At 45.5% G+C, this 24,282-nt stretch overlaps 1 protein-coding gene and 1 pseudogene across 1 annotated transcript; one reads left to right on the plus strand and one right to left on the minus strand.

The window, feature by feature from the left end:
* Positions 1–12,655: 12,655 nt before the first annotated feature.
* LOC131768167 (pleckstrin homology domain-containing family A member 3 pseudogene) lies at positions 12,656–13,603 on the minus strand (annotated as a pseudogene).
* Positions 13,604–23,169: 9,566 nt separating this feature from the next.
* RNF186 (ring finger protein 186) lies at positions 23,170–23,850 on the plus strand. The gene has a single exon (XM_059083885.1). It carries the CDS (start codon positions 23,170–23,172, stop codon positions 23,848–23,850), a length of 681 nt encoding a protein of 226 aa, XP_058939868.1.
* The last annotated feature ends 432 nt before the right edge of the window (positions 23,851–24,282 follow it).

Here is a 24,282-nt window from a genome sequence, read left to right on the forward strand (position 1 = left end):
AAATCAGATAAAAAAGAGTTACAAACAAATAATACAGTTTATATTGTCTTTTATATTTCCCTATGTAATTACCTTTATTGGTCCTCTTTATCTCTTCATGTGGATTTGAGTTACTGTCTAGTAACCTATGTCACTAGACACTAGACAGTGTTTAGTGTCTAGTGTACTTTCATTTCAGCCTGAAGTACTCTCTTTAGTGTTTCTTGTAGGTCTACCAGTGAGGAGTTCTCAGGGTTTATTTTTTAATCTGAGAATGTCTTAATTTATCCTTCAGTTCTGAAGGATACTTTTGCTGAGTATAGAATTCTTGGTTGACAAATCTTTTCCTTCCATTACTTTGAATGAATATGCCATTCCATTGCCCTCTGGCCACTATGGTTTCTGAGGAGAAATCAGCTGTTAATCTTATTGAGGATCCTTTGTATGTGATAAGTACCTTCTCTCTTGCTGCTTTCAAGATATTCTCTTTGTCTTGGCTTGTGGCAGTTTGATTATAATGTGTATAGGTGTGGAACCCTTTGAGTTTCTCCCTCTTGGAATTCATGGAGTTTCTTGGATGTGTAAAATATAGTTTTCATCAAATTTGAAAAGTTTTCAGCCATTGTTTCTTCAAATACTCTTTCTGCCCCTTTCTCTCTCTCCTCTCCTTCTGGGACTCCCAGTATTCATATATTGGCATATTTCATTGTGTTTCACAGCTCTCTGAGACTCTGTTAATTTCCCTTCTTTTTTTTTCTTTCTGTTCCTCCAACTCACAACCTCAATTGACCTGTCATCAGGCTCTCTGATTCTGTCTTCCACCTGCTCAAATCTTCCAGTCAGGCCCTCTAATGAATTTTTAATTTCGATTATACTTTTTGACTCCAACATTTCCATTTAGTTCTTTTTTTATAATTTCTTTTTAAAAATTTTTATTAACATTCTCTATTTGGTGACACATTGTTCTCATGCTTTTCTCTATTTCTTTAGTCATGGTTTCCTTTAGTTCTTTGAATATATTTAAAATAGCTAACTCAAAGTCTTTGTCTAGTAAGTCCAATATGTGGAGTTTCCTCAGGGAAATATTCTATTATTGCTTTTTTCCTTGTGTATGTGCTGTACTTTCTTGTTTTTGGTTTGTTTGCATGCCTCTTAATTTTGGGTTGAAAACTGGATGTTTTAAATAATATAATGTGGCAATTCTAGATATCAAATTCCTCTTCATTTCTCCAAGGTTTGTTGTTGATATTTGTTATTTTTTGCTATTGGTGTCTGTTTCATGACTTTTATTAACGAATTCTGTAAATTCTGTATTCTTTGCTGTGTGTGGCAACTGAAGACTTTGCATAGTAACCTTAATGGTCAATCAATGATAAGACATAGATTTCCTTAAACACTAGAAATCTATAAGTCTCCCAGTCTTTGCCAATGGCTTCTGTGCATGTGCTGAGGCATGCCTTCAACATTCATCCAGTGACAACACACACCAGGTCATACCTCACACAAATAGTCTCCTCTCCTTACTGACCTCTGACTCTGTACCAGGGTGCACCTGTGTGTGATCACCCTCCCTACCCTACTCCAGGTAATTGCAGCTTCTCATCTCACCTCCTACCAGTGCAGACACCTACCTTGCTCTGCCCTACATAATGATTTTAGAACTAAATTTTTCAGGAAAAGAAGGTGAGTGGGAAATTTTTCTTTCTAAGAAAAGAAAACAAGGAATTGGAGCAGCTGAGTGACTTGCTCTGCCTTAGTCTTCACTTCCTGCTTGTGCAGAGCCTCAAGGACAGACAGAAGTAAGATCTTAGGGTCTTCCCAGATTTTTCCTGAGCACATGCATAACCCTTCACATGCTCACAGCCCTCACGTGCATGTGGTTTTCTAGGTTCCCAGGAATATGCCAGAGCTTTTTATAGACCCTATGAATATCTCATTCCCTAACTTTTCCTTTCAAGCTTTTTGGTAAGCCTATTGTTTACCCCAACTGTTATTCACTACCTCAGGCAGTCACAATTCACCCTAAATGTTTCTGACAAATACCTTTGGAAAAAAGGCTTTTCAAACTAGGTGAGCTGCAAGTTAGGTCAAATAAAGACAGCCTTGCAAGTGGGGTCTTCCAGTTAACCACCAGACAAGTCAAATAATGACAAGCCTCTGAGAGTAATACTTTGAAGTTTCTCCAACCCTATTGTAACCTCTCCATTGGCTGCCTGGCTGCTGGTTTTCACTGAGATTGTAGGCTGTTAATTTTCATGGCTACCACAGAGCTAGAGAGACTAATGGGGATAGCATACATTAAAATACCATAGGGAATTCTCTGGTGGTCCAGAAGTTAGGATGTGGGCTTTCACTGCCATGGGCCTGGGTTCAATCCCTGGTCAGGGAACTAAGATCCCACAAGCCACACAGCAAGGCCAAAAAAAAAAAAACCAAACCGTAGAGCTTATTATTCTTACCAAGAGTTAGCCATTTTTCTTGAATAAATGCTCCCTGACCTGCTTCAAGCCTTTGGTTAATTTCTAGAGTTCTGCAAAAATTATTTCTGACAATTTTTGCGTATTTCTTTTTTTCCTTTATAAAGGAAAGAAATTTCAGAGGTCTTTACTCTGACATTTTCACTAACGTCACCTTGATCTCATAATTTTTAATATATTTACTTATTTGGGCAATCTTCGTTTGTCACAAATCTCCCAAGCATACCAACACTTCAACCTGTGCAGATGTCTCCCTCACCCCACTAGGCTCTGATATCCTGTGCTAGAATATCCTACTCACCCTGCTTGGGCTCTGACAACACACACCAGGCCATACCTCACACAAATAGTCTCCTCTCCTTACTGACCTCTGACTCTTTGTACCAGGCTGCACCTGTGTGTGATCACCCTCCCTACCCTACTCCAGGTCATTGCAGCTTCCCACCTCACCTCCTACCAGTGCAGACACCTACCTTGCTCTGCCCTACATAATGATTTTAGAACTAAATTGTTCAGGAAAAGAAGGTGAATGGAAATTTTTTCTTTCTAAGAAAAGAAAACAAGGAATTGGAGCAGCTGAGTGACTTGCTCAAGGACACAAAGCAAGTGAGGGCCAGGAACAGACCCAGGTCAAATTATTCTTGGTGACCCAGTTCTTTTTCCATTATAATAGCTAAAAACAATGGTTATTATTTGACTGAACACTTTCAAGTTATTCAGATCTCAGCATAATTGTCACTTCCTAACCACCCAATCTAAATAGCCACCCAGTCACTTATGACCATGTCATCCTGTTTTAATTCTCCTTATTTCCCTCACCACTAACATTTTTCTTTATTTGTTGGCTCCAAGAACAAGGACTGTGTTTTTCTTGTTCACCACAGTATCCTTAATAGCTAACCTGTTGGCTGTTTCATAGTTGGTGCTCAATATATATTTGCTGGACAAATGAATAAACCATGTGTCTGACACAGACTAGTTTCTCTTATAGATGTCAGAAGAGAGGCTCAAAGAGGTAAAGTAATTTTCCTAAGGTTACATGCAAGTAAAGGCCTTATTAGTTAAATTAGGTTTCTATAAGTGATGGTAGTAAAACCGAAATTTTAACTGGGCCCATGGCATCTTATACAAAGACACATTTTCCACCCTCTTTTATAGGTAGGTGTGGCCATGTGATTAAACTCCGGCCAGTACAATGTAAGTGGCATTGGTCTGTGCAATTTCTGGGAAGTGTCCTTAGTGGTGGGACAAATGCTCTCTGCCCTCCCTTTCCTCCTTTCTTCAGACTGGAATGCAGACCTGAGCAGCCATCTTGGAGTACGAGGTGAACTTGGGGATGGGGACCACTAAAGGTAGAGAAAGATGATAGACATCCTTGACACTGTGAAGCACCACACCAGTCCCAGATCACCAATCAAGACTTCATGGGATAGAAAAATAAATTTCTGTTATGAACTAAATTATGTCCCTCACCTCACCTCCAAATTCATATGTTGAAGCTGTAATCCCCAATATGAATGTATTTGGAAATAGGCTTTTAAAGAGGTAATAAGGTTAAATGAGGTCAAAGTGGTGGGTCCCTAATCGAACACGATTGGTATCTTTATAAGAAAAAGAAGAGACACCACAGCCCTCTCTCCTTGCATATGCACAGAAGAAAAGCCATCTACAAGCCAGGAAGAGAGGCCTCACCAGAAACCAATTTTAATGACACCTTGATCCTAGCCTTCTAGACTCGAGTTCTGAGAAAATTAATTTCTACTGTTTAAGCCACTCGGTCTGTGGTATTCTATATATTATGGCAGTCCTAGCAGATTAATCCAACTTCCATCTTGTTTAATCCCTTGTAATTTAGCATTTTGCCAGCAAGCAAAAAAGACAAGGAGAGTAATGGCTGTTCAACAACCAAGAAAAACATGATCTTCTACAGAGACACACAGAGCTACAGCTCATCAACAACTATTAAGTGCCTACTATGGGCCCAACTCTGTTCTAGGGATTTAGGATACTTGAGCGAACCAAAGAGACAAAGATACCTGCCCTCTGGGAAAGCTGCAGGTAGATTGGGTTCTATGGTTGGAGTTGAGGAACAGGAGTTTAGTTTTGGACATACTGAGTTTGAGATGTCAATCAGACATTCAAGTAGAATGGAGAATAGACAAACAATAAACATAAATTATATAGCATGTTAAAAAGTGACAACTATGAAACAGGGGTACCTAGAGCAGGATAAATGGAAAAAGGAGACCGAGGTTGAGGAGAGAGTTTGTTGTAATAAATAGGATCATTAGGGTAGAGTTCATTGAACAGATGACTTTTCAACAAAGACTTGAAAGGCAAGTCGACATCTGGGGGAAGAGAAGTCCAGGCAGAGGGAACAGGTAAAGCAAAGGCCCTCAGTTTGAATTGGGAGTCAGTGTTCAAAGTGTGGTGAGAAGGAAGAGAGTGGTAAGAGAAAGTCAGAGAGATAACAGGGCCACTCATGGAGAGCCTTGTGGGCTATTGTAAGGACTTTGGGTTTTTTTCAGTGTGAGCTGAAAGTACCTGCGAGGTTTTGAGTAGAGGAGGGACATGAGATGACAATCTTTTTTTTTTTTTTTTTTTTTTGCCTGGGTTGGGTCTTCATTGCTGCGGGCAGGCTTTCTCTAGTTGTGGAGAGCAGGGGCTATTCTTTGTTACGGTGCGCGGGCTTCTCATTGCTGTGGCTTCTCTTGTTGCAGAGCACAGGCCCTAGGTGCGCAGGCTTCAGTAGCTGCAGCACAAAGGCTCAGTAGTGTGTTTCACGGGCTCTGGAGCACAGGCTCAGTAGTTGTGGTGCATGGGCTTAGTTGCTCCGCAGCATGTGGGATCTTCCCGGACCAGGGCTCAAACCCGGGTCCCCTGCATTGGCAGGCAGATTCTCAATGACTGCGCCACCAGGGAAGCCTGACAATCATTTTTAAAGGATAACTGTGGAGACTTCCCTGGTGGCGCAGTGGTTAAGAATCCGCCTGCCAATGCAGGGGATACGGGTGTGAGCCCTGGTCCAGGAAGATCCCACATGCCACGGAGCAACTAAGCCCACAAGCCACAACTACTGAGCCCACGAGCCACAACTACTAAGCCCAGAAGCCACAACTACTGAGCCCACACACCTAGAGCCCATGCTCTGCAACAAGAGAAGCCACTGCAATGAGAAACCCGAGCACCACAATGAAGAGTAGCCCCGCTCGCTACAACTAGAGAAAGCCCGTGCACGGCAACGAAGACCTGACACAGCTAAAAATAAAATATAAGTAAATAAATAAATTTATATGCTGAAAAAAGATAACTGTGGTTGTTGTGTTAAGAATGTGCAAGGGAGATCAGTTCGGTGCTTTGTGACCACCTAGAGGGGTGGGATAGGGAAGGTGGAAGGGAGGGAGACACAAGAAGGAAGAGATATGGGGATCTATGTATATGTATAGCGGATTCACTTTGTTATAAAGCAGAAACTAACACACCATTGTAAAGCAATTATACTCCAATAAAGATGTTAAAAAAAAAAAAAAGAATGTGCAGAACACGGGTGGGAACAGGAGGACCTATCGGGAAGCTATTGCCAGGAGTCCAGGTGAGAGACGATGGTGGCTCAGACAAGGGGGCGGCAGTGGCAGTGGTGAGAAGTTGGATTTGGGTTATAGTTTGAAGGTGGAGTAAATTAGATTTCTGACCAATTGGCTGTAAGTATGAAAGAAACAAGAACATCAAGGACAGCTCCAAGGTTGGGTTTTTTGTTTGGTTTTGTCTGTACCATGCAGCATGCGGGATCTTACTTCCCCCCCACCAGGGGTCAAACCAGTGGCCCCTGCAGTGGAAGCACGGCGTCTCAACCACTGGACCGCCAGGGAAGTCCCAAGTCCAAGGTTTTTTTATCTGAGCATCTTGAATAGAGTTGCCATCAACTGGAAAAAAGGTTGAACTGGGGGAAGGTTGCAGGTAGATTGGGTATTTTGGGGGTAGAGGGAGAACAGGAGTTTAGTTTAGGACATGTTGAGTTTGAAACATCAGACATCCAAAGAGAGATGTAGGCAATTGGATATGCACATTTAGAGTTCAAGAGTGAGCTTCAAGGCTGGAGACATAAATTTGGGGGTTGTCAGCATCTAGGTGATATATAAATCATGAAATGAATGAGATTCCCAAGTAAGTGAGTGTAGGTGGAGAAGGGAAGAGAACCAAATCCTCTTGATAAGGAAGATAACAAAGAAGGCTGAGAAGTGATTGGTGAGATAAGAGAAAAAGGTAGGTACTGAGAGCCAAGTAGAGACACGAGGGAGGAATCAACTTGTGTTAGGTAAGTAAATTAAGGACTAAGGATTGCCCATTGGATTTAGCAATATGGGGTGATTGGTGGGATGGTGGAGATGAAAGTGTGATTCAAGCAGCTTCAAAGGAGTATAGAGCTAAAATATATGCATTTCATTATATGCAAATTATTTCACAAAAGAAAAAATCTGTAAACAAATATGTCTTAGGAAGTAATGTGCATACTAAAGTATTTAGAGGGAAGTATACTTATACCTGCAATTTACTTTGACGTGCATAAAAAAAAATCAAATGGATTGATGGATGGATAGAGGAATGGATGGATGGTTAGATATATAATAAAGTGAGTACAATAGAATATTGATGGTAGAATCTAGGTGGTGGATATATAGGTGTTCACTGTAAACTTCTTCAAGTGTACGGTATTTTTTTTTTTTCATAATAAAATGTTGGGGGAAAAGAACAAGGGACAGATACTACAGATGACTTTTTCAGGGAATTTTGTTCAAAGGAAAATAAAGAAATAAGATGGCAGCTGGCTGGGGAAGTGAAGTCAATATAAGTTTGATTCTTTTTTTTAAGATGTAAAAAAGAATAGATGTTATTCTGTCACTAGAAATGATCCAGAAAAGAGCAAAAGAAGTGATGTTGTAGAAAAGAGAGAAGTGAATTTCCTATGCAGTGTCCTTGACCAGACCCAAAGGGATGGGATCTCACAAGTGGCAGGGTCAGCTTTAGCCAGAGCACAGTAGTTCATGACAGGAGGGGAGGGAAAAATAGGGGGGGAGGCAGATCCTGGTGGGTGGGCAGAGGAGGAGAGGGAAACTAGGGAAGTTCTCTTCTGACTGCTTCAATATCTCAGTAAATGGGCCATAAAGTCAACAGTTGAGAGTAAGGATGGGAGAGGAGGTGGGGGTTTCAGCAGAAGATGTGAACTAGCCATCCTGGAGAGGGGAGGATGAATGGACCAAGGACATAGCAGGTCCTTGCCTGGAAGCATTGAAGCCCCATTGTATGATCATGGTCAGCATGGCTGTGCATTTGTCTTCAGCCTTGTTTACCTCCACCGAGACAGGCACAGAACAGGTGGAGAATTGGATTTTATCAAGGAGTCAAGTGATTATAATAACTAACCATGGAATTGGAGCTGGGGAAGGAGAGGGCAAGGACATTAAGAGATGAGGGTCCATGAAATGCTGATAAGACCACTGGAGGGTCCAATGTCCAAGGATTGTCAGAGTTTGGATACTAAAGGGAGAGAGCTAGAAAGACAGGATATGGTAGGTAGAGAATTGGATGCATGAAATTGAAATTGTGACTTATTGGTAAAAACAAAATATGATCAGGGGAGTGAGAGGCTGAGATTGCATGGAAGTCAAGATCATGGAAGGAGAGGTTGTCGAGGAACCAAGAGGCCTGGGGTTTGGAAGGATCATCTACACGTATATTGCCACCATATGAATTCAGTCTGAGTCAGGGGAACAAGCAACAGTGAGCCAGGAGCCCAGATCGCTGGCAAATGAGGGGCCAGAAGTCAGTGGGAGACAGTGACAAGGAGGGGCAGTAGAATGGAGAATCTGATGATGTGAGGTTCAAAGTGAAGGGGTTTTAGGATGAGGGGCGGGAGAAGGGTCTGTACCTGACAGTCAGGAACAGGAGGACAGCTGTCCACCTCCACACCCAGTGGCCCAAGGGCAATGGGAGGAAAAACAGCCACAGCTCCAGAGACAGCACGGTCCTGAGGGGGAGCCAGGGTCCTGTTAGAGCACATGGGTGATGGGAACTTCCAAGGAAGAAGTCAGGATACGATGACTTTTGCTGATAACCAACCGTGAACTCCAGAGAGCACAGTGGGAGGTTTTAGGGAGTCGGGGAGGGGCAGAGAAGGGACAGAATAGAGCATGATAGAGCCTTTTGGAAATTAGCAAGCCCAAGATGGGGGGTGACCTGGGAGTCTGATGTCCCAGTGGTTGTTGATAAACACCAGGATAAAGGACCACATGAGACAAGTCCGGGGGCTCAAGGCAGATCTCGGAGGCCAGGTGAGAGTGTCAGAAGAGGGGAGGGCTGGGTGTTTGGGACTCCCTCTCTACAGGAGGGTGCAGACATTCACTCTCATGCCCTGCCAGCAAAACAGGAATCTAACTCAGCATGGTGTAATGGGGTAGAGTCAGATTTCCTTGACTGCATTCTGGCTGCCACTTGCCAACCATGTAATGCCACTTCACCTCTCTGTGACCTAGTTTTCCCACCCACAATGTAGAAATAATATTTCTGTCCTACGTGCGTTGTGAGGAATAAATAACTAATCCGTGCAAGCCTTCAGCAAATGGTAGCTCTTATGAGAGCCACACGGTCTAACTCACCTAAAGCCACACCACCTCTGGACTTCTCAGTCACATGGGCCAAGATATGCCCTTTCTTTGTGGACTATGCTAGCTTGAGTTGACTTTTTTGACTCTTATAACCAAAAGATTTCTGGCACAGACACTATTTTTGTAACAGGGATGAACAAATCTGACTCCATATTGGATCTGTTTCTTTTACTTTACAAGTTAATCACTAAAGGCTTGTTGCCTATAAGCTTAAATTATACATAATGGTCCATCTCTGGGAACCCTGCTTCCCATGTAATGAGTGTTAAGCTAAAATACCTTTGTTTAGCTCACAGGAAACATCTTGACTACACCTACCTGTGAATGGCTGTAGGAAGGAAGAAATTAACACAGCCCCTCCAGAGTCTGACCAGAAACAGGAAATGTTTGACTTTACCCTCTTCCCTTTTAATATAAAAGAAGCCTTGGGCTTCCCTGGTGGCGCAGTGATTGAGAGTCTGCCTACTGATGCAGGGGACACGGGTTCGTGCCCTGGTCTGGGAATATCCCACATACCGCGGAGCAGCTAGGCCCGTGAGCCATGGCCACTGAGCCTGTGCTCCAGCAGTGAGAGGCCCGCATACCGCAAAAAAAAAAAAAAAAAAAATATATATATATATATATATATATATATATATATATATATATATATATATATATTTGCCAAAGAAGCCTGAATTCTAATTCAGGGAAGATGGTTCTTTGGGACACTAGTCCACCATCTTCTTGGTCTGTTGGCTTTCTGAATAAAGTCCTTGCCCCAACAACTTGTCTCTCAATTTATTGGCCTGTTGTGCTGTGAGCAGTACAAGCTTGGACTCGGTAACATTTGGATCTCCATTAGGCAGATGAGGAAACTAAGAATCAGAGAGGTTAAGTTGATTGCTCAGAGACACACAGCTAAGATTTGAACACAGGTCCATCTGACCTGCCAGACTGCTCAAAAACAGCCATACTACCACCAATTCAAAGCCCACATGCCTGGGATCCTTTATTATTTCTAGTCAAGTGTCTTCCTCCCAGGGGAACTCTGCAAAGGCCAGGACTAGACATTTTGAGAGAAAAGGGGAGCTGGTTTGACAGCTTCCTAACCTTGGGCAGATCACCCTGGAGAGTAGTTTAATGAGTCACAGGCCATGCTTGGGAGGATTAATTTTCACATAGTTCAGTGGTCCAGATCCCAGGTCCACACTTTTGTGACGAGCAGAGGACAAGTGGAGAGGTATTCTGATGGGCACACATCGTATCCAGGACAGCATGAGTCGAAGGAGGCAAGAGCCCAAGGGTTTAATCTCAAGAAAGGGATGCCAGATTACACACCCACACTCTCCCTGCCACCTCCACCTACCATCTTATACAGGCATACCTTATTTTATTGCACTTTATTGTACTTCACAGATAATTCATTTCTTACAAAATTGAAGGTTTGGGGGTTTCCCTGGTGGCACAGTGGTTAAGAATCCGCCTGCCAATGCAGGGGACATGGGTTCGAGCCCTGGTCCAGGAAGATCTCACATGCCGCAGAGCAACTAAGCCCGTGCACCACAACTACTGAGCCTGCGCTCTAGAGCCGGTGAGCCACAACTACTGAGTCCACGTTCCACAACTATTGAAGCCCGCGTGCCTAGAGCCCGTGCTCTGCAACAAGAGAAGCCACTGCAACGAGAAGCCTGCGCACCGCAATGAAGAGTAGCCCCCACTTGTTGCAACTAGAGAAAGCCCGCGCAGCAATGAAGACCCAACGCAGCCCAAAATTAATTAATTAATTATTTTTTTAAATTGAAGGTTTGTGGCAACCTTGTGTCGAGCAAATCTATCAGCACCATTTTTCCAACAAGTATCATTTTTTAATTGAGATATGTACATCATTTTCTTTAGATGTATACCATTGCACACTTAATAGACTACAGTATAGTGTAAATGTAACTTTTATATACACGGGGAAACCAAAAAGTTCATGTGACTTGCTTTATTGCCATATTTGTTTTATTGCAGTGGTCTAGAACTGAACCCTCAATATCTCCAAGGTCTACTAGTATTTTCCAATTCTTCCTTATTATTCTATCATCATTTCTTTTCTTCTTCTTTTCCAACCTCTCCTCTTTCCACAAACGTTTTGGATTCATTACAAAACATAAATAAAAGTGAAATCTAAATACAAAGATAAAGCATCCGACTTCAGGACTAGGTAAACCATTAACTAGACTTAGGGAATGAGAATGGACTGTAGCACCACATGCCAAATGTGATATTCCAGAGTTGCTATGGTTGAGCTTCCTGGTGGCCAAAGCAAAATGGGAAACTACAATTACATAGTTCAGAATAGCTGAACTACAGCTAGTCGTGTGAACAGACACAAACTGCCCTCAGAGGAAACAAAGCTTTTCCTAGCACTTAGCCCCAAAATAAAATTTTTACACATGTATACATATGACATTGAATAGTGTCATGCACAGGTGTCCCTGGCCACATCCCTGAATGTACATGCAGTAATGGGTTTCCTAAGCCTATTTTTTGGAGTATCCTTTGAAGAAGCCAGTGAAACAGCTCTAAAATACAATTCAATGAGAGCCTTTAGAAAACAGAGTCAAATGCAACTTTCTAATGCTTAGCTTGATCCAACAGCATTTCCCAAACTGTGTTCCTCAGAAGCCCAGATTTGCACACAGCATTAATAAGTGTTCTGTACGAAAAGGGTTCCACAGGAAATAAATTGGAGATAAAATCAGGATTAAACAAAATCAAGCAAGTTTTTTAACTGCAGGATTTCTACAAGTGGTTTTGTTTTTCCATTACAAGTCATTTATTTCTCTGGTGGAAGTGAGCAAGGCCACTACAATATTAACCTCTCTTCTAGGACAATGTAAATAACAAGGTATACACATCTTAACTTCGGTAGGTCATAAAAGTTAGGATGCAATCATTTTTTTTGATGCAACAGAAAAATAAATAAGTAAAAATTAAATACTTTAACCCAATATTTGGTATTGACAAATCAGTACTGTCAACTTCATATACAAAGGACAGCACAATCTGGTTTTTAAAAAATCCTCAATTTCATGGTATTTGGAGTAAAAATATTTCGAATATTAAATGTTTCCTTTTTGCTTAAAGGAATATAATAAAAACACCATCAACCTGCGACCGTAACTCACTTTCAGCTGGGGTAAAGTGACCATTTGGTCCAAGGCACAAGTTACATATATCACACTTCTGTCAAACTGAAACCTTAGGTTTATAAGATTTCATGTTTATAAGCTACAATACACACTGACTAAGATGTCAGTCCCTCACAGTATTTTAGAAAACTATCTACATTTGTCCTTACAGATGTCAAAATGTTACATCATCATTTGTTCAAAAAAAGATGCATATTCATACTGTGAAATTATTAGGAAAATACTCTTGCAAATAAACTATATAAAGATAAAATACACTTCAAAGGTATGTGGGTGGTTTTTTGTTTGTTTGTTTTACCATATTCTATAAAGTGCAGAGAAATCCTAAGGGAAAAATTACTCCCTATAACATAGTTTAATTACAGCAGCTTTTGCATAGCACTACTTAGAGGAAGTTGGACACTCCCGTTTCCTCAGGAAGAGAAGGATGGAAGAGGATCTTCCGATTCAGATTTTTTTTTTTTTTGGCCATAAGTCTGCTTTCTTCAGAAATGGTTGCTGATGCCAAATCTCCATTAAGTGTATTTCTGGAACAGTGAACAGGTCTATCTGGGTCTTCGAGAGGAACATCATTACAAGAGTCTGTATCTGGGTAGGTTCTTCGGCGCGGCTGGGAGAGTCGGTGAAGTGTAGACACTGTTTCTTTTATAGAGTGGCTACTCCTCTCTGAACTGCAAGGACCAGGGTGGCTGACAGAACGCCTCATCATTTGAACAGGAGAAGGTGACACAGGAGAAACTAAGGGATCCGGATGGCACAGCTGAAACATCTCAGGTTTAAACTTGGCATTCGCTATCTTCACACATTCCTCAAGCGTTGTGATGAATATATTACACGTGGCACTAAGTAAAGAAGAGGCTTCCTTCATGTTCTCTATGCTGGGAGATGAATGATTCTCTACATGGTGAACAGATTCTTGGATCGTATGAACTTTCTTCATTAGGCGGTCACAGTAGAGGCGGAGGTCACGGTAGAGGCGAAGCTCAGACATTTTGGTTTTCAGAGATTCACTGGTTTCACTTCTTTCTTTTTCTTTTTGAGTCCTAGTATCAGACAAACAGGCTTTGGAGCTCCCAAGAGCAACCGGCCACCTCTGTCTTTCAGCTGCATTCACCGCCTTCATGTAGAAATGCTGCTCTCCTGGAACGATTCATTCCATTCTTGTGTTGTCTGCTGAACGGACTTTAATTTCACAAACTGCCATCTTTATACTTCCTTTGCTCCCTTTGCAAACATCATCTTGTGAATCATAGTAGGACAGGATTCCATTATCTAAAACAAACCAAAGAGGCTGCCAACCGGCGAGACAGTTGGTCCGCTTGTCGAGAACTCCCTCCACGCTTCAGAGCCTGGCCGGCCGCGGTGAAGCGGGAAACGCGGGGCCTGGGCAGCCCCACCCGGCCCGCCCGGGCCCCTCCCCGGGCGCCCCGAGCCGGCGCAGAGCAGCCCTCAGCCCGCGCGCGCTCCCGGGACGTGGCGACCTCAGAGGCCGGGACGGCGGTCGCCGCGTGGTACCTGGGGGCCTTGAGACATCCCGGGGCGAGCCGCGGCGGCGGTGGCGGCAAAGTCGGGACCGCGGCCGGCCTCCCGCTCGCCATTCCGCCGCCCGGCTGCTCCCTTCCGCGCCCCGGAGCGCCTTCCTCCTCGCCCGCCTTCCTTTCCCGCCTCTACAAGTGTTTAATCCTCGAGCATCCATGTGACTCTCCAAGGTCAGGTGAAGGATGAATTATTTTCTGTCTTCATGGAACCTTCCTCTCCACCCATCCCCAATTTTTTCAGGAGTTCCTTTTAGAAGCTTACAGAAAGCTAGAGATGCGAGGACCACAATTTGAGAGATGCTGATATGGAGGAATGGATGAGCTAAACTCCTCCAAATCAAATCTCTCCCAGCCAGGCATTTGACAGAGTTAGCCTTCATCTGGTTCAAGGCAGGGGTCCCCAACCTCCGGGCCACAGACTGGTACTGGTCCATGGCCTGCTAGGAACTGGGTCGCACAGCAGGAGGTGAGCGGCGGGCAAGTGAGCGAAGCTTCATTCGTACTTATAGCTGCTCCTCATCGCTCACATTATCACCTGAGCTCCGCCTCCTGTCAAATTAGCCATGGCATGAGATTCTCAAAGGAGCGTGAACCCTACTGTGAACTGTGCACGCGAGGGATCTCAGTTGCGCGCTCCGTGTGAGAATCTAATGCCTGATGATCCGAGGTGGAGCTGAGGCAGTGATGCGAGCGCTGGGAAGCGGCTGCAAATACAGATGATCATTAGCAGAGAGGTTTGACTGCACAGAGACCATCATAAATCAATTGCTTGCAGACTCATATCAAAACCCTATCAGTGGGGCTTCCCTGGTGGCGCAGTGGTTGAGAGTCCGCCTGCCGATGTAGGGGACACGGGTTCGTGCTCCGGTCCGGGAAGATCCCACGTGCCGCGGAGCGGCTGGGCCCGTGAGCCGTGGCCGCTGAGCCTGCGCGTCCGGAGCCTGTGCTCCGCAACGGGAGAGGCCACAACAGTGAGAGGCCCGCGTACCGCAAAACAACAACAACAACAAAAAAAAAAAAAAAAAAAAAAAACACCCTATCAGTGAGTGGCGAGTGACAATTAAGCTGCATCTGGTGGCAGGCTTTATAGTGGCAAGTGAGTTGATGTACTTCAACTGTACAGCTGCATCTGGTGGCAGGCTTTAGGTCAGAATCAGACACTTATTTTAGTCCACCGGTGGCCCACCCATTATCTGATTTACCACTTCCGTCCACGCCTCTTTCCCTCCCTGCGCACTTGTCTCAGTCACGGTTTTGCTAAGCCCACAGGCTAACCCTAGCCAAAATGAGTAAAAAACAGACTTCACTGGAGAGCTTCTTTGTAAAGGGGGAAAGACCCAATGACGAAATGGCAGACTCTGAAGTCTGCCAGCAAAAAGAAAGCTGCATTTAAAAGAAAATACCGAGTCCTACTTAAACTCCGGGTTCATTGCAACAAGTGATTCACATTCTCCAAGCCCGCTTTGCATAATATGAGGCAACCGGCTACCCAACGAAGCCATGAAAACTTCAAAGTGCTTTGCCACTTGGAGACCAAGCACCCTGCATTAAAAGACAAGCCTCTGGAGTTTTTCCAAAGAAAAAAAATGTGAACACAAAGGACAGAAGCAATTATTGAAGGCCACCCCTTCATCAAATGTGTCTGCACTGAGAACCCAATTCTTAGTGGCCATAACCATATCGCTAAAGCTACGAAGCCCTTTACTTTCGGTGAAGAGTTGATCCTGCTGCCCCTAAGGACATTTGTCATGAATTTTTGGGAGAGGATGCAGTTCAAAATGTGGCACGTGTTCCTCCTTCGACTAGCACCATAACTAGACGACTTGATGAAATAGCTGAAGATATTGAGGCACAACTGGTAGAGATGATTAATGAGTCGCCGTGGTACGCAATCCAGGTTGCCAAGTCTACTGACGTGGAAAACAAGGCAACAACGCTTGTTTTTTTCGGGAGGACGTGCGTGGGGATGTGTTATGTGCGCATCTGCTGCCAACCAACACCGCAGCTGCAGAACCATTCAAGTCTTTGAATGTTTACATATCAGGAAAACTGAAATGGCCATTTTGTGTCGGTATATGCATGGACAGAGCAGCTGCCACGACTGGACCACTTTCTGGTTTCACTACTCGGGTCAAAGAGGTCGCTTCCGAATGTGAGTCTATGCACTGTGTCATCCACAGAGAAATGCTGGCTAGCCGAAAAATGTCACCTGAACTTAACAATGTTTTGCAGGATGTGGTTAAAATTATCAGCCACATTAAAGTACATGCCCTTAACTCACGTCCGTTCAGGCAGCTCCGTGAGGAGGTGGACGCAGAGCACACACGTCTTCTCTTACACACAGAAGTGAGACGGCTTTCTAAAGGTAGATCACTGGCCAGAGTTTTTGAGTTACGAGAGCCGCTCCAGAGATTTCTTTTAGAAAAACAGTCACCGCGGGCAGCACATTTCAGTGACACAGAATGGGTCGCAAAACTTGTTTACTTGTGTGACGTATTCAACCTGCTCAATGAACTCAATCTGTCACTTCAGGGGAGAATGACAGCTGTGTTCAAGCCCGCAGATAAAGTGGCTGCATTCAAAGGCAAACTGGAATTATGGGGGCGATGAGTGAACATTGGGATTTTTGACATGTTTCAAACATCAGCAGAGATTTTGAAAGAGGCGAGCCAGGGCCCTCTTTCTCCCAGCTGGTCCATGATCACCTATCTCAGCTTTCAAAGGAGTTTGAGCGTTACTTCCCAACCACAAAAGACCCCGAAACGGGGAAGGAATGGATCCGGGACCCATTTGTGAATAATCGACTCTGTCCGCGCTAGAAGAGGATCAACTGCTTGAGATCGCAAATGACGGCGGCCTTAAAAGTATGTTTGAGACAACTTCAAATCTCCATACGTTCTGGATTAAAGTCAAGGCGGAGTATCCTGAGATGGCCGCAAAAGCACTGAAAAGCCTGCTTCCGTTTCCAACAACCTATCTCTGTGAAGCGGGGTTTCCTGCAGTGACAGCAACCAAAACGAGATTACGGAGTAGACTGGACCTAAGCAGCACACGTCAGGTGTCACTGTCTCCCATCACCCCCAGATGGGACCATCTAGTTGCAGGAAAAGGAGCTCAGGGCTCCCGCTGATTCTGCATTACGGTGAGTTGTATAATTATTTCATTATATATTACACGTAATAATAATAGAAATAAAGCGCACAACAAATGTAATACGCTTGAATCATCCTCAAACCATCTCCCACCCACCCTGGTCCGTGGAAAAATTGGCTTCCGTGAAACAGGCCCCTGGTGCCAAAAAGGTTAGGGAGCGCTGGTTTAAGGCAATGGAGTCTGACAGGGTCCAGACTTGAGGTCCCCTGATACTCTCATGGTGAGGTAAAAATGCCTCTTCCACCAGCTCCTCTTCCAGGACTCACATTCTTAGTCCAAACAAATAGAGAACGTGCAAAAGAGGTTAAGAGGGTGAGGATGAAAATTTCTCACAACCTGTGAGATGCTCTGTCTCCACTAAGGGGGCCAGGTGCGCTCCCTGGGGCCTGGGCCAGCGGCAAGGGTGGGGGTCCCTATGCTTAGCTGCATGGAATTGAGGGGGCAGTTAAGGAAATGCAGACTCAAAGACATGCCAGATATTTCCAAGGAGATATTCAGAAGGGGGTCAAGGGAGAATTCCAAGTTGAAGGGTTAACTAGAGCTAGCCAGAGAGATAGGGGGAGGGAGGGACAGGAAAGAAAGTTCAGAGGTGGCAGTGAGAAATGGGTCTAGACTGTAGAATCATTCCAAATTCAAAGAAAATGTGGTCTTAGGGGCTCACTATCTGATTTCTGTAATCCAGGCGTAGACTCATTTTGATAATTCTGAGTCAGACGGAAGTGGTCTTACCTATTGCTCGTCAGCGGAAAGTTCCAACCTTCATGGCTTAAATCGGGTTCATAAACAACTCAGCATAGATCCACGTTTAGGACCTGAACCAGCAGATACTCCTCAGCCAAAAAGGCAGATCAAGAAGATATCGTACATATTGGCAACTTTGAAAGGGCCAGATATTAAAAAAAGATGCTTGTCATAGGACAGTCAATAATGGTGGGAAATGGAAACAACCCAAATATTCCACTCGTGGGAACTGATCAACTAAAATATAATACATTAATATAGCGGAATACCATACAACCGTCACCAAGGATTTGAAGTGTGTTTATTAACATGGAAAAAAGGCGTTTGATAAACTATTCATTAAAAATACAGATTACCAAAATATAAATATCAGGGTCCCATTTTAACAAAAAAGAAAAAACAAACATTTTTGTATAAGTGTCCACAGAAGGAAGTCTAAAGGGAGATTTCCAAACTGGTCCTCTGTGGGCTGAGAGATTGCTGATTACTAATGTCTTTTTCTTTACGTTCATAAGTAATTCCTTCATTTATTTATTTTTTTACAGTAAGCATGGATTTTTTTTTTTTTTTTACAGAATTGTTTTTTAAAAGCAGAGGCGGGGGCTTCCCTGGTGGCGCAGTGGTTGAGAGTCTGCCTGCCGATGCAGGGGACGCGGGTTCGTGTCCCGGTCTGGAAGGATCCCACATGCCGCGGAGCGGCTGGGCCTGTGAGCCATGGCCGCTGAGCCTGCGCGTCCGGAGCCTGTGCTCCGCAACGGGAGAGGTCACAACAGTGAGAGGCCCGCGTACAGAAAAAATTAAAAAAAAAAAAAAAAAAAAAGCAGAGGGGGAAAGCACTATTTCCAACCTCCCGCAGTTGATACCTGAAGCCATCACTTTCTTACATGATCTCTCCCTCTCCATCCTTATCTTCACTATCCTGTTATTGTCGTTTTGGTTCCAAATCCTGCTCCTCCACCTCCCCCCACCCATCCACCCTCAGACACACTGACGCTTTGAGAGGGGTGGAGGCATAGCCGGCTGTGTTCCGAGGAGCACAGAGGCAGGAATTCTGGAAGAAGTGTGTGAGCTAAGACACCAGCCAGCCTGGGGTGGGGAGGGGAATGGGGCTGATGGGGTGTTTGCTGGGACATGGCTCTCTGGAGCCACTGGAGTGTGGAGCGAGGGTGGACTGGTCAGGATCAGAGGCCAGGCAAGGATCAGGCAGTTTGACTCATAACAACACCGCCCTCTCGCGCCTTTGCCAGTGAACTTGATACAGGGCCTAAAGCTCACATCAGAAATGTCTTTGTAGGGTGAGGGTCTGTGACTACCTGCAAAGTGAGGTTTCCAAGGTGGTCCATCAGGAGACCTGAGTCTGGTTTCCCCACTCACAGGAGGCTATGAAATTCTAACCTCACTGAGGCTGTGCTTCTCAGACTCCTTACAACCCAGGGGCTGTGTGAAGCCACAGGATGGAAGAAACTGCATTTCAAAGGGGGAAAAAAAAAGTTTTACTGAGAATTAATGGATTTGCATTTGTATAGCAATTTAAAAATTATGTTTTATTTGAAGATTTGGAAGGACTCAATTTTCTAATTGTAATATTACTGCAAGCACACATGTAACATGGAGTAGAATAAAAAACCTAGATGAATTGAACATTTTGAAGGCTCCAGAGACATTTTTTCCTTCCCCTGGGATAGACCTGCTTCAGGCTATGCTTCAGATCCTGCCCACTTTCACTTCTCTTTAAGAAGCACTGGCTCGGAACTTCCCTGGTGGCGCAGTGGTTAAGAATCCGCCTGCCAATGCAGGGGACACGGGTTTGATCCCTGGTCTGGGGAGATCCCACACGCCGCAGAGCATCTAAGCCCCTACGCCACAACTACTGAAGCCCTAGAACCCGTGCTCCGCAACAAGAGAAGCCACTGCAATGAGAAGCCCGCACACTGCAACGAAGAGTAGCCCCAGCTCACCGCAACCAGAGAAAGCCCGCACACAGCAAAGACCCAACCCAGCCAAAAATAAATAAAATAAAATTAATTAATTTTAAAAGGAGAAGAAGAAGCACTGGCTAAACAGACCACCAAAGTGTCTTAACTCTGTGTCCCTGGGTGCGGTCAATTACACTGAGGTCAGTTAGATGACAAGGTGTATAAATTACTGTCTCCCCTGAGCAGAGTTTTTTTTTTGGGGGGGGGGGCTTAAGTAATCCTACAGTGTTACTGTCTCCATTTTATCAAAATAAGAAACTGAGCTTCGATGAAGTTGAAAAGACTTGCTGAAGGTCACGCAGCTAGTAAAGTGACAAGAGCTGGTTGTCTAACTATAAAGCCAGTGCAAATGATGGTTAAGCCAAGGCACCTTTAAGAAACAAAGTAGCTCCCAAGCCAAGATGGTAGGATGGGGGCAATGTGAAGGAACATGCTGTTAAATGTCATCATTTCTCAGAAAATAGAAGATTTTCAAAGGAACTTTCATGTTCTCCTTTATTTATTTCTGTAATATTTGTGGGTTGTTATAACCAATATATATTTTCTTCATGGTGGTTGCCCAACAACATCCAATGGTTATTTAGACACTAACCCCAAATAACTTCCCTTGGTCTGATTACAACCTCATCCTCCAGTAGAGCTGGCTAGCAGAGAGGGGTCAATGGCCAAGCTGACCAAACTGTGTTGCCCACCTGATTTTCTATTTCTCATTATAAATGAATGCAGCTCAACAAATTTTTTCTTCTCCTATCTCAACCCTTCCTAGGATCTAGCAAACAGAAAGGAGCATTACATAATGCGGGTCAAAGCAGAAAAGAGACCCAAAGTCTCTTTCGGCATAGTAACCCACAGGTGTTAGTTCTCTCTTGGCCGTGTACAGCCTGATTGTCTTGTGTCAGGTAGCAATTAAAGGCTTCTTTTCTTCATCTATTGCTGCATTACTCAGATGTCTTTCCCTTTCAAGGGACAGAAATCCAACTCAAGCTGACTTAAGAATAAAAATCAGAGTGGATTTTATTGGTTATTATAACTAAAAAAAATCCAAAGAGCTCTGACTTCAGGTACGGCTGGATCAAGGCATTCAATGTCATTGGGCCTTTTTCTGACTCTTTTCTCATCTTCCTTTTGGGTCACACAGTGTGTTCCTGGCACTTCCAGGGTTCCATCCTCTAGCTTGGAAACCCAGCAGTAAGAGGAACTTGTGAGATGTTCCAACAGAATTCCCAGAATTGAATCTCATTGGTTTGGCTTAGATCACATACCCATGTCTGAACCAATTCTTTTAGCCAGAGGGGTGGAATATGCTGATTGGTCTGTCCTGAATTACATCGCCTCTCTCCTCCCACAGAGCTTCGAACCACACAGAATGACCGTGGAGAGCAGTGGTTGCCCAAAAGGAAAACAGGCCACTGTAGAAGGAGAAATGGATGCTCGGCTTGGGGAGAAAACAGATGCCCAGTGCTAGATCTGAGGCACCTTTCAGCTTGATCTGGGGGGAGAACAGAATAGAAAGAAATAAGTGATTGTCAGGCTGATGACTGAGGAGGAGAAGAGATGTGATGGTGAGGGTAGAGGGTGGAGAATTCGATTTCAGAGACAGGGGACCCAGGGGGAGGGTGAAGCAAGAGAGCAGAGCCTGACCCTTAAAGTGGAGGAAAGCACTGGGTCAGAAGAGCTGCACTCTGTGGACCTCAGCTGGTGACAGAAGCAGCAAAGGATGGCGCAGCTTGTCCTTCTGGATTCGGCATGACGTGGGTGAGGCATTACATTGAGGAGGTGGATTGCACCACCCCACCCTCTGACGTTCAGGGCAAAGTGAGGAAATCACATTTCCTTTTTTAATTTTAAATTTGTTATTAAAGTATAGTTGATTTACAATGTCTTGTTAGTGTCTGGTGTACAGCAAAGTGATTCAGTTATACATATATATTTTTTTTTCCTCTTTCATATTCTTTTCCATTATGGGAATCACGTTTTCTTAACTGCTATGCTATGTATGTCTTTCAGTCCCGCATGAGTCCTGTTAGCTTGGGTCAGCTGCCTGAAGGCCAACTGCCTCTACACCAAAGGACGAGATTGAGTTCCTGGACCCAAGAGGCTGGGAACCTGACCCTGGACGCTGGTAGATTCCACGGGGTCCTGGCCCCATGAAAGACCCCTTGACAGGCAGCTGGCAGGCCTGCCCTGACCACACCCTGCCTTTGCTTCCAGACCTCGGCAGCGCCTTCCTTACAGGGCTGTGCCAGGATGCAGGGAGATCGCAGGTGAGGATTCTGTCTCGGGGCTCGGCTCCAAGCAGGCCCAAACAAACGGCAGCTGTTTTTATTACTACTGGCTCTGCAGTGTGCTTGGCACACAAAAAATTGTACCTATTATTAGGTACGTGAAGTGCACAGCAGGAGAGGGATGAGATGCTTGGGAACCAGTAATGGTTAATACAATTATTGTGACTGTAAAGGAACACCCGGCAGTAGCAGGTGATAAATACCTATGAACTGTTTCGGTTTTACTGTTTGGCTGGACTTTTCCCCCCTGCTACTCAGAATACTTTTCCCATCACTTCTTTCTTCTTCACGGGGCCACCTGCTTGCAAACATTCTCAAAGCATAAATAAACTTTTTCCCACTGATCCTGACATCCAAAACCTTTTGAGAAACACCCGTGGCGGTGTTTCTCAAAGTGGGGTCCCCCTGGTCCACCTGGGTTAGAATCATCATGATGTTCGTTAACTGAGCAAATTCTAAGATTCCCATCCAGACCTTGCTGAATCGCAATCTCTGGGTTTGGGACATAGAAAACTGCATTTTAAAAGGCTCCTGGAGGGCTTCCCTGGTGGCGCAGTGGTTGAGAGCCCGCCTGCCGATGCAGGGGACACGGGTTCGTGCCCCGCTCCGGGAAGATCCCACATGCCGCGGAGAGGCTGGGCCCGTGAGCCGTGGCCGCTGAGCCTGCGCGTCCGGAGCCTGTGCTCCGCAACGGGAGAGGCCACAACAGTGAGAGGCCCGCGTACCGCAAAAAAAAAAAAAAAAAAAAAAAAAAAAATGGCTCCTGGGGTGGGGGGCGGGTGGTGGTGGTGATTCTAATGTATCCTGAAGCTCACGAGCCAGAATCCCGCGGGCACACATGAGGCACCAGCCACAACAGGAAAATCCTGATTCACGCACTGGCCCTGCCCCCTAGGCCCTTCTATCAGGCAATTCAAAGATTCCAGGCCCTCAAGTTACTGATTAACCCCAGGTTTCAAGGAAAGAAATAATAATAACTGAAGGGACAACGTGAGCCGAGAAACAAGCTAAGCAGCCCTGGGAGAGCGGTGCTAGATGGCTGATGCCGAGAAGGAAATAGAGGCTTGAGAAGCCCAGCCTGAGGTCAGACCACAGCCAGGTCCCAGTGACACCGGCTGACACTTCCCTGTCGATGCCCAGGTCCTGAGCTGCCACGTCCCAGTGGCTCCCGCGCCCAGAATGGCCTGCACCGAGCTCCTGCAGCAGCCCCAGCTTACGTCCAAAGAAGCCACCGCCTCTAACACCGCGGGCCCTGATGGGGGTCATCGCGGCTCCACGGATGGCGACCTGGAGTGCCTGGTGTGCCGGGAGCCCTATAGCAGTGCCCGGCTGCCCAAGCTGCTGGGCTGCCAGCACACCTTCTGTGCCGTCTGCCTGAAGCTGCTGCTGTGCGTGCAGGACGACACCTGGTCCATCGCCTGCCCGCTGTGCCGCAAGGTCACTGCCGTCCCCGGGGGCCTCATCTGCAGCCTGCGTGACCAGGAGGCCGTGCTGGGGCGGTTGGCCCGGCCGGGCCCGGAGGTGTGGCTCTGTCCTCAGGGGCTGGTGAATCCTGCTACCTTGATAGCAGGGCATCCCAGCTTGGCAGGAGAGGATGAACAGGACACGGAGAGTGCCAACTGCGTGGCAGCCCGGCGCCTGGCGGCACACCTGCTCTTACTGGCCTTGCTTGTCGCCCTCACCCTGCCCTTCGTCTACCCAGGCGTCATCTGCTGGATGCTCAGCTTCGTCATCGTACTGGCCCTGCTGTTGTCCATGCTTCTCTGCTGTCGCCGCAGCAGCCAGGGCAGCCGCTGCTCCTCCCCCAGGACTCTCTTCTGCAGAGAGCAGAAACCCAGCGAGATCTCTTCCGTCGCCTGAGAGCGCTCCGACCAGGCAGTGTGCGGGGACTTCCCGTTTACTGACACAGTGAGCAGGGTAAGGGGCTCTGCATCAGACTGGCTCCCTTGGGAGAGTAAACGCCAGCTGGACCTGCAAGCCAAAGCCAGGATGGCGGTCTTGGGTCAAGAACCGTGTGTTTGGACGATAGACTTACACCTGCTCAGGGAATAGCAGAGCTAAGCTGTTTGGGGGTGGGGAAGAGGCACAGGCTACTTGAACGCTACAGGGGCGGGGGGCCCTTCTGTTCCTCTTATTCCATTGCTCCCGTTTTTCTTTCTATACCTTGATAAAAGTATTGCAAATATTGACGTTATTGCACAACAGATAGAACCGGAACTCCTTTTTCTGCAATTTATGTATCTGGTCGTTTCTTGCTTTCTTTTGGTTTGGTTTTGGGTGTTTGGGGTCGTT

This window comes from Kogia breviceps, chromosome 1, assembly GCF_026419965.1.
Source record: "Kogia breviceps isolate mKogBre1 chromosome 1, mKogBre1 haplotype 1, whole genome shotgun sequence".
NCBI classification, from domain to species: domain Eukaryota; kingdom Metazoa; phylum Chordata; class Mammalia; order Artiodactyla; family Physeteridae; genus Kogia; species Kogia breviceps.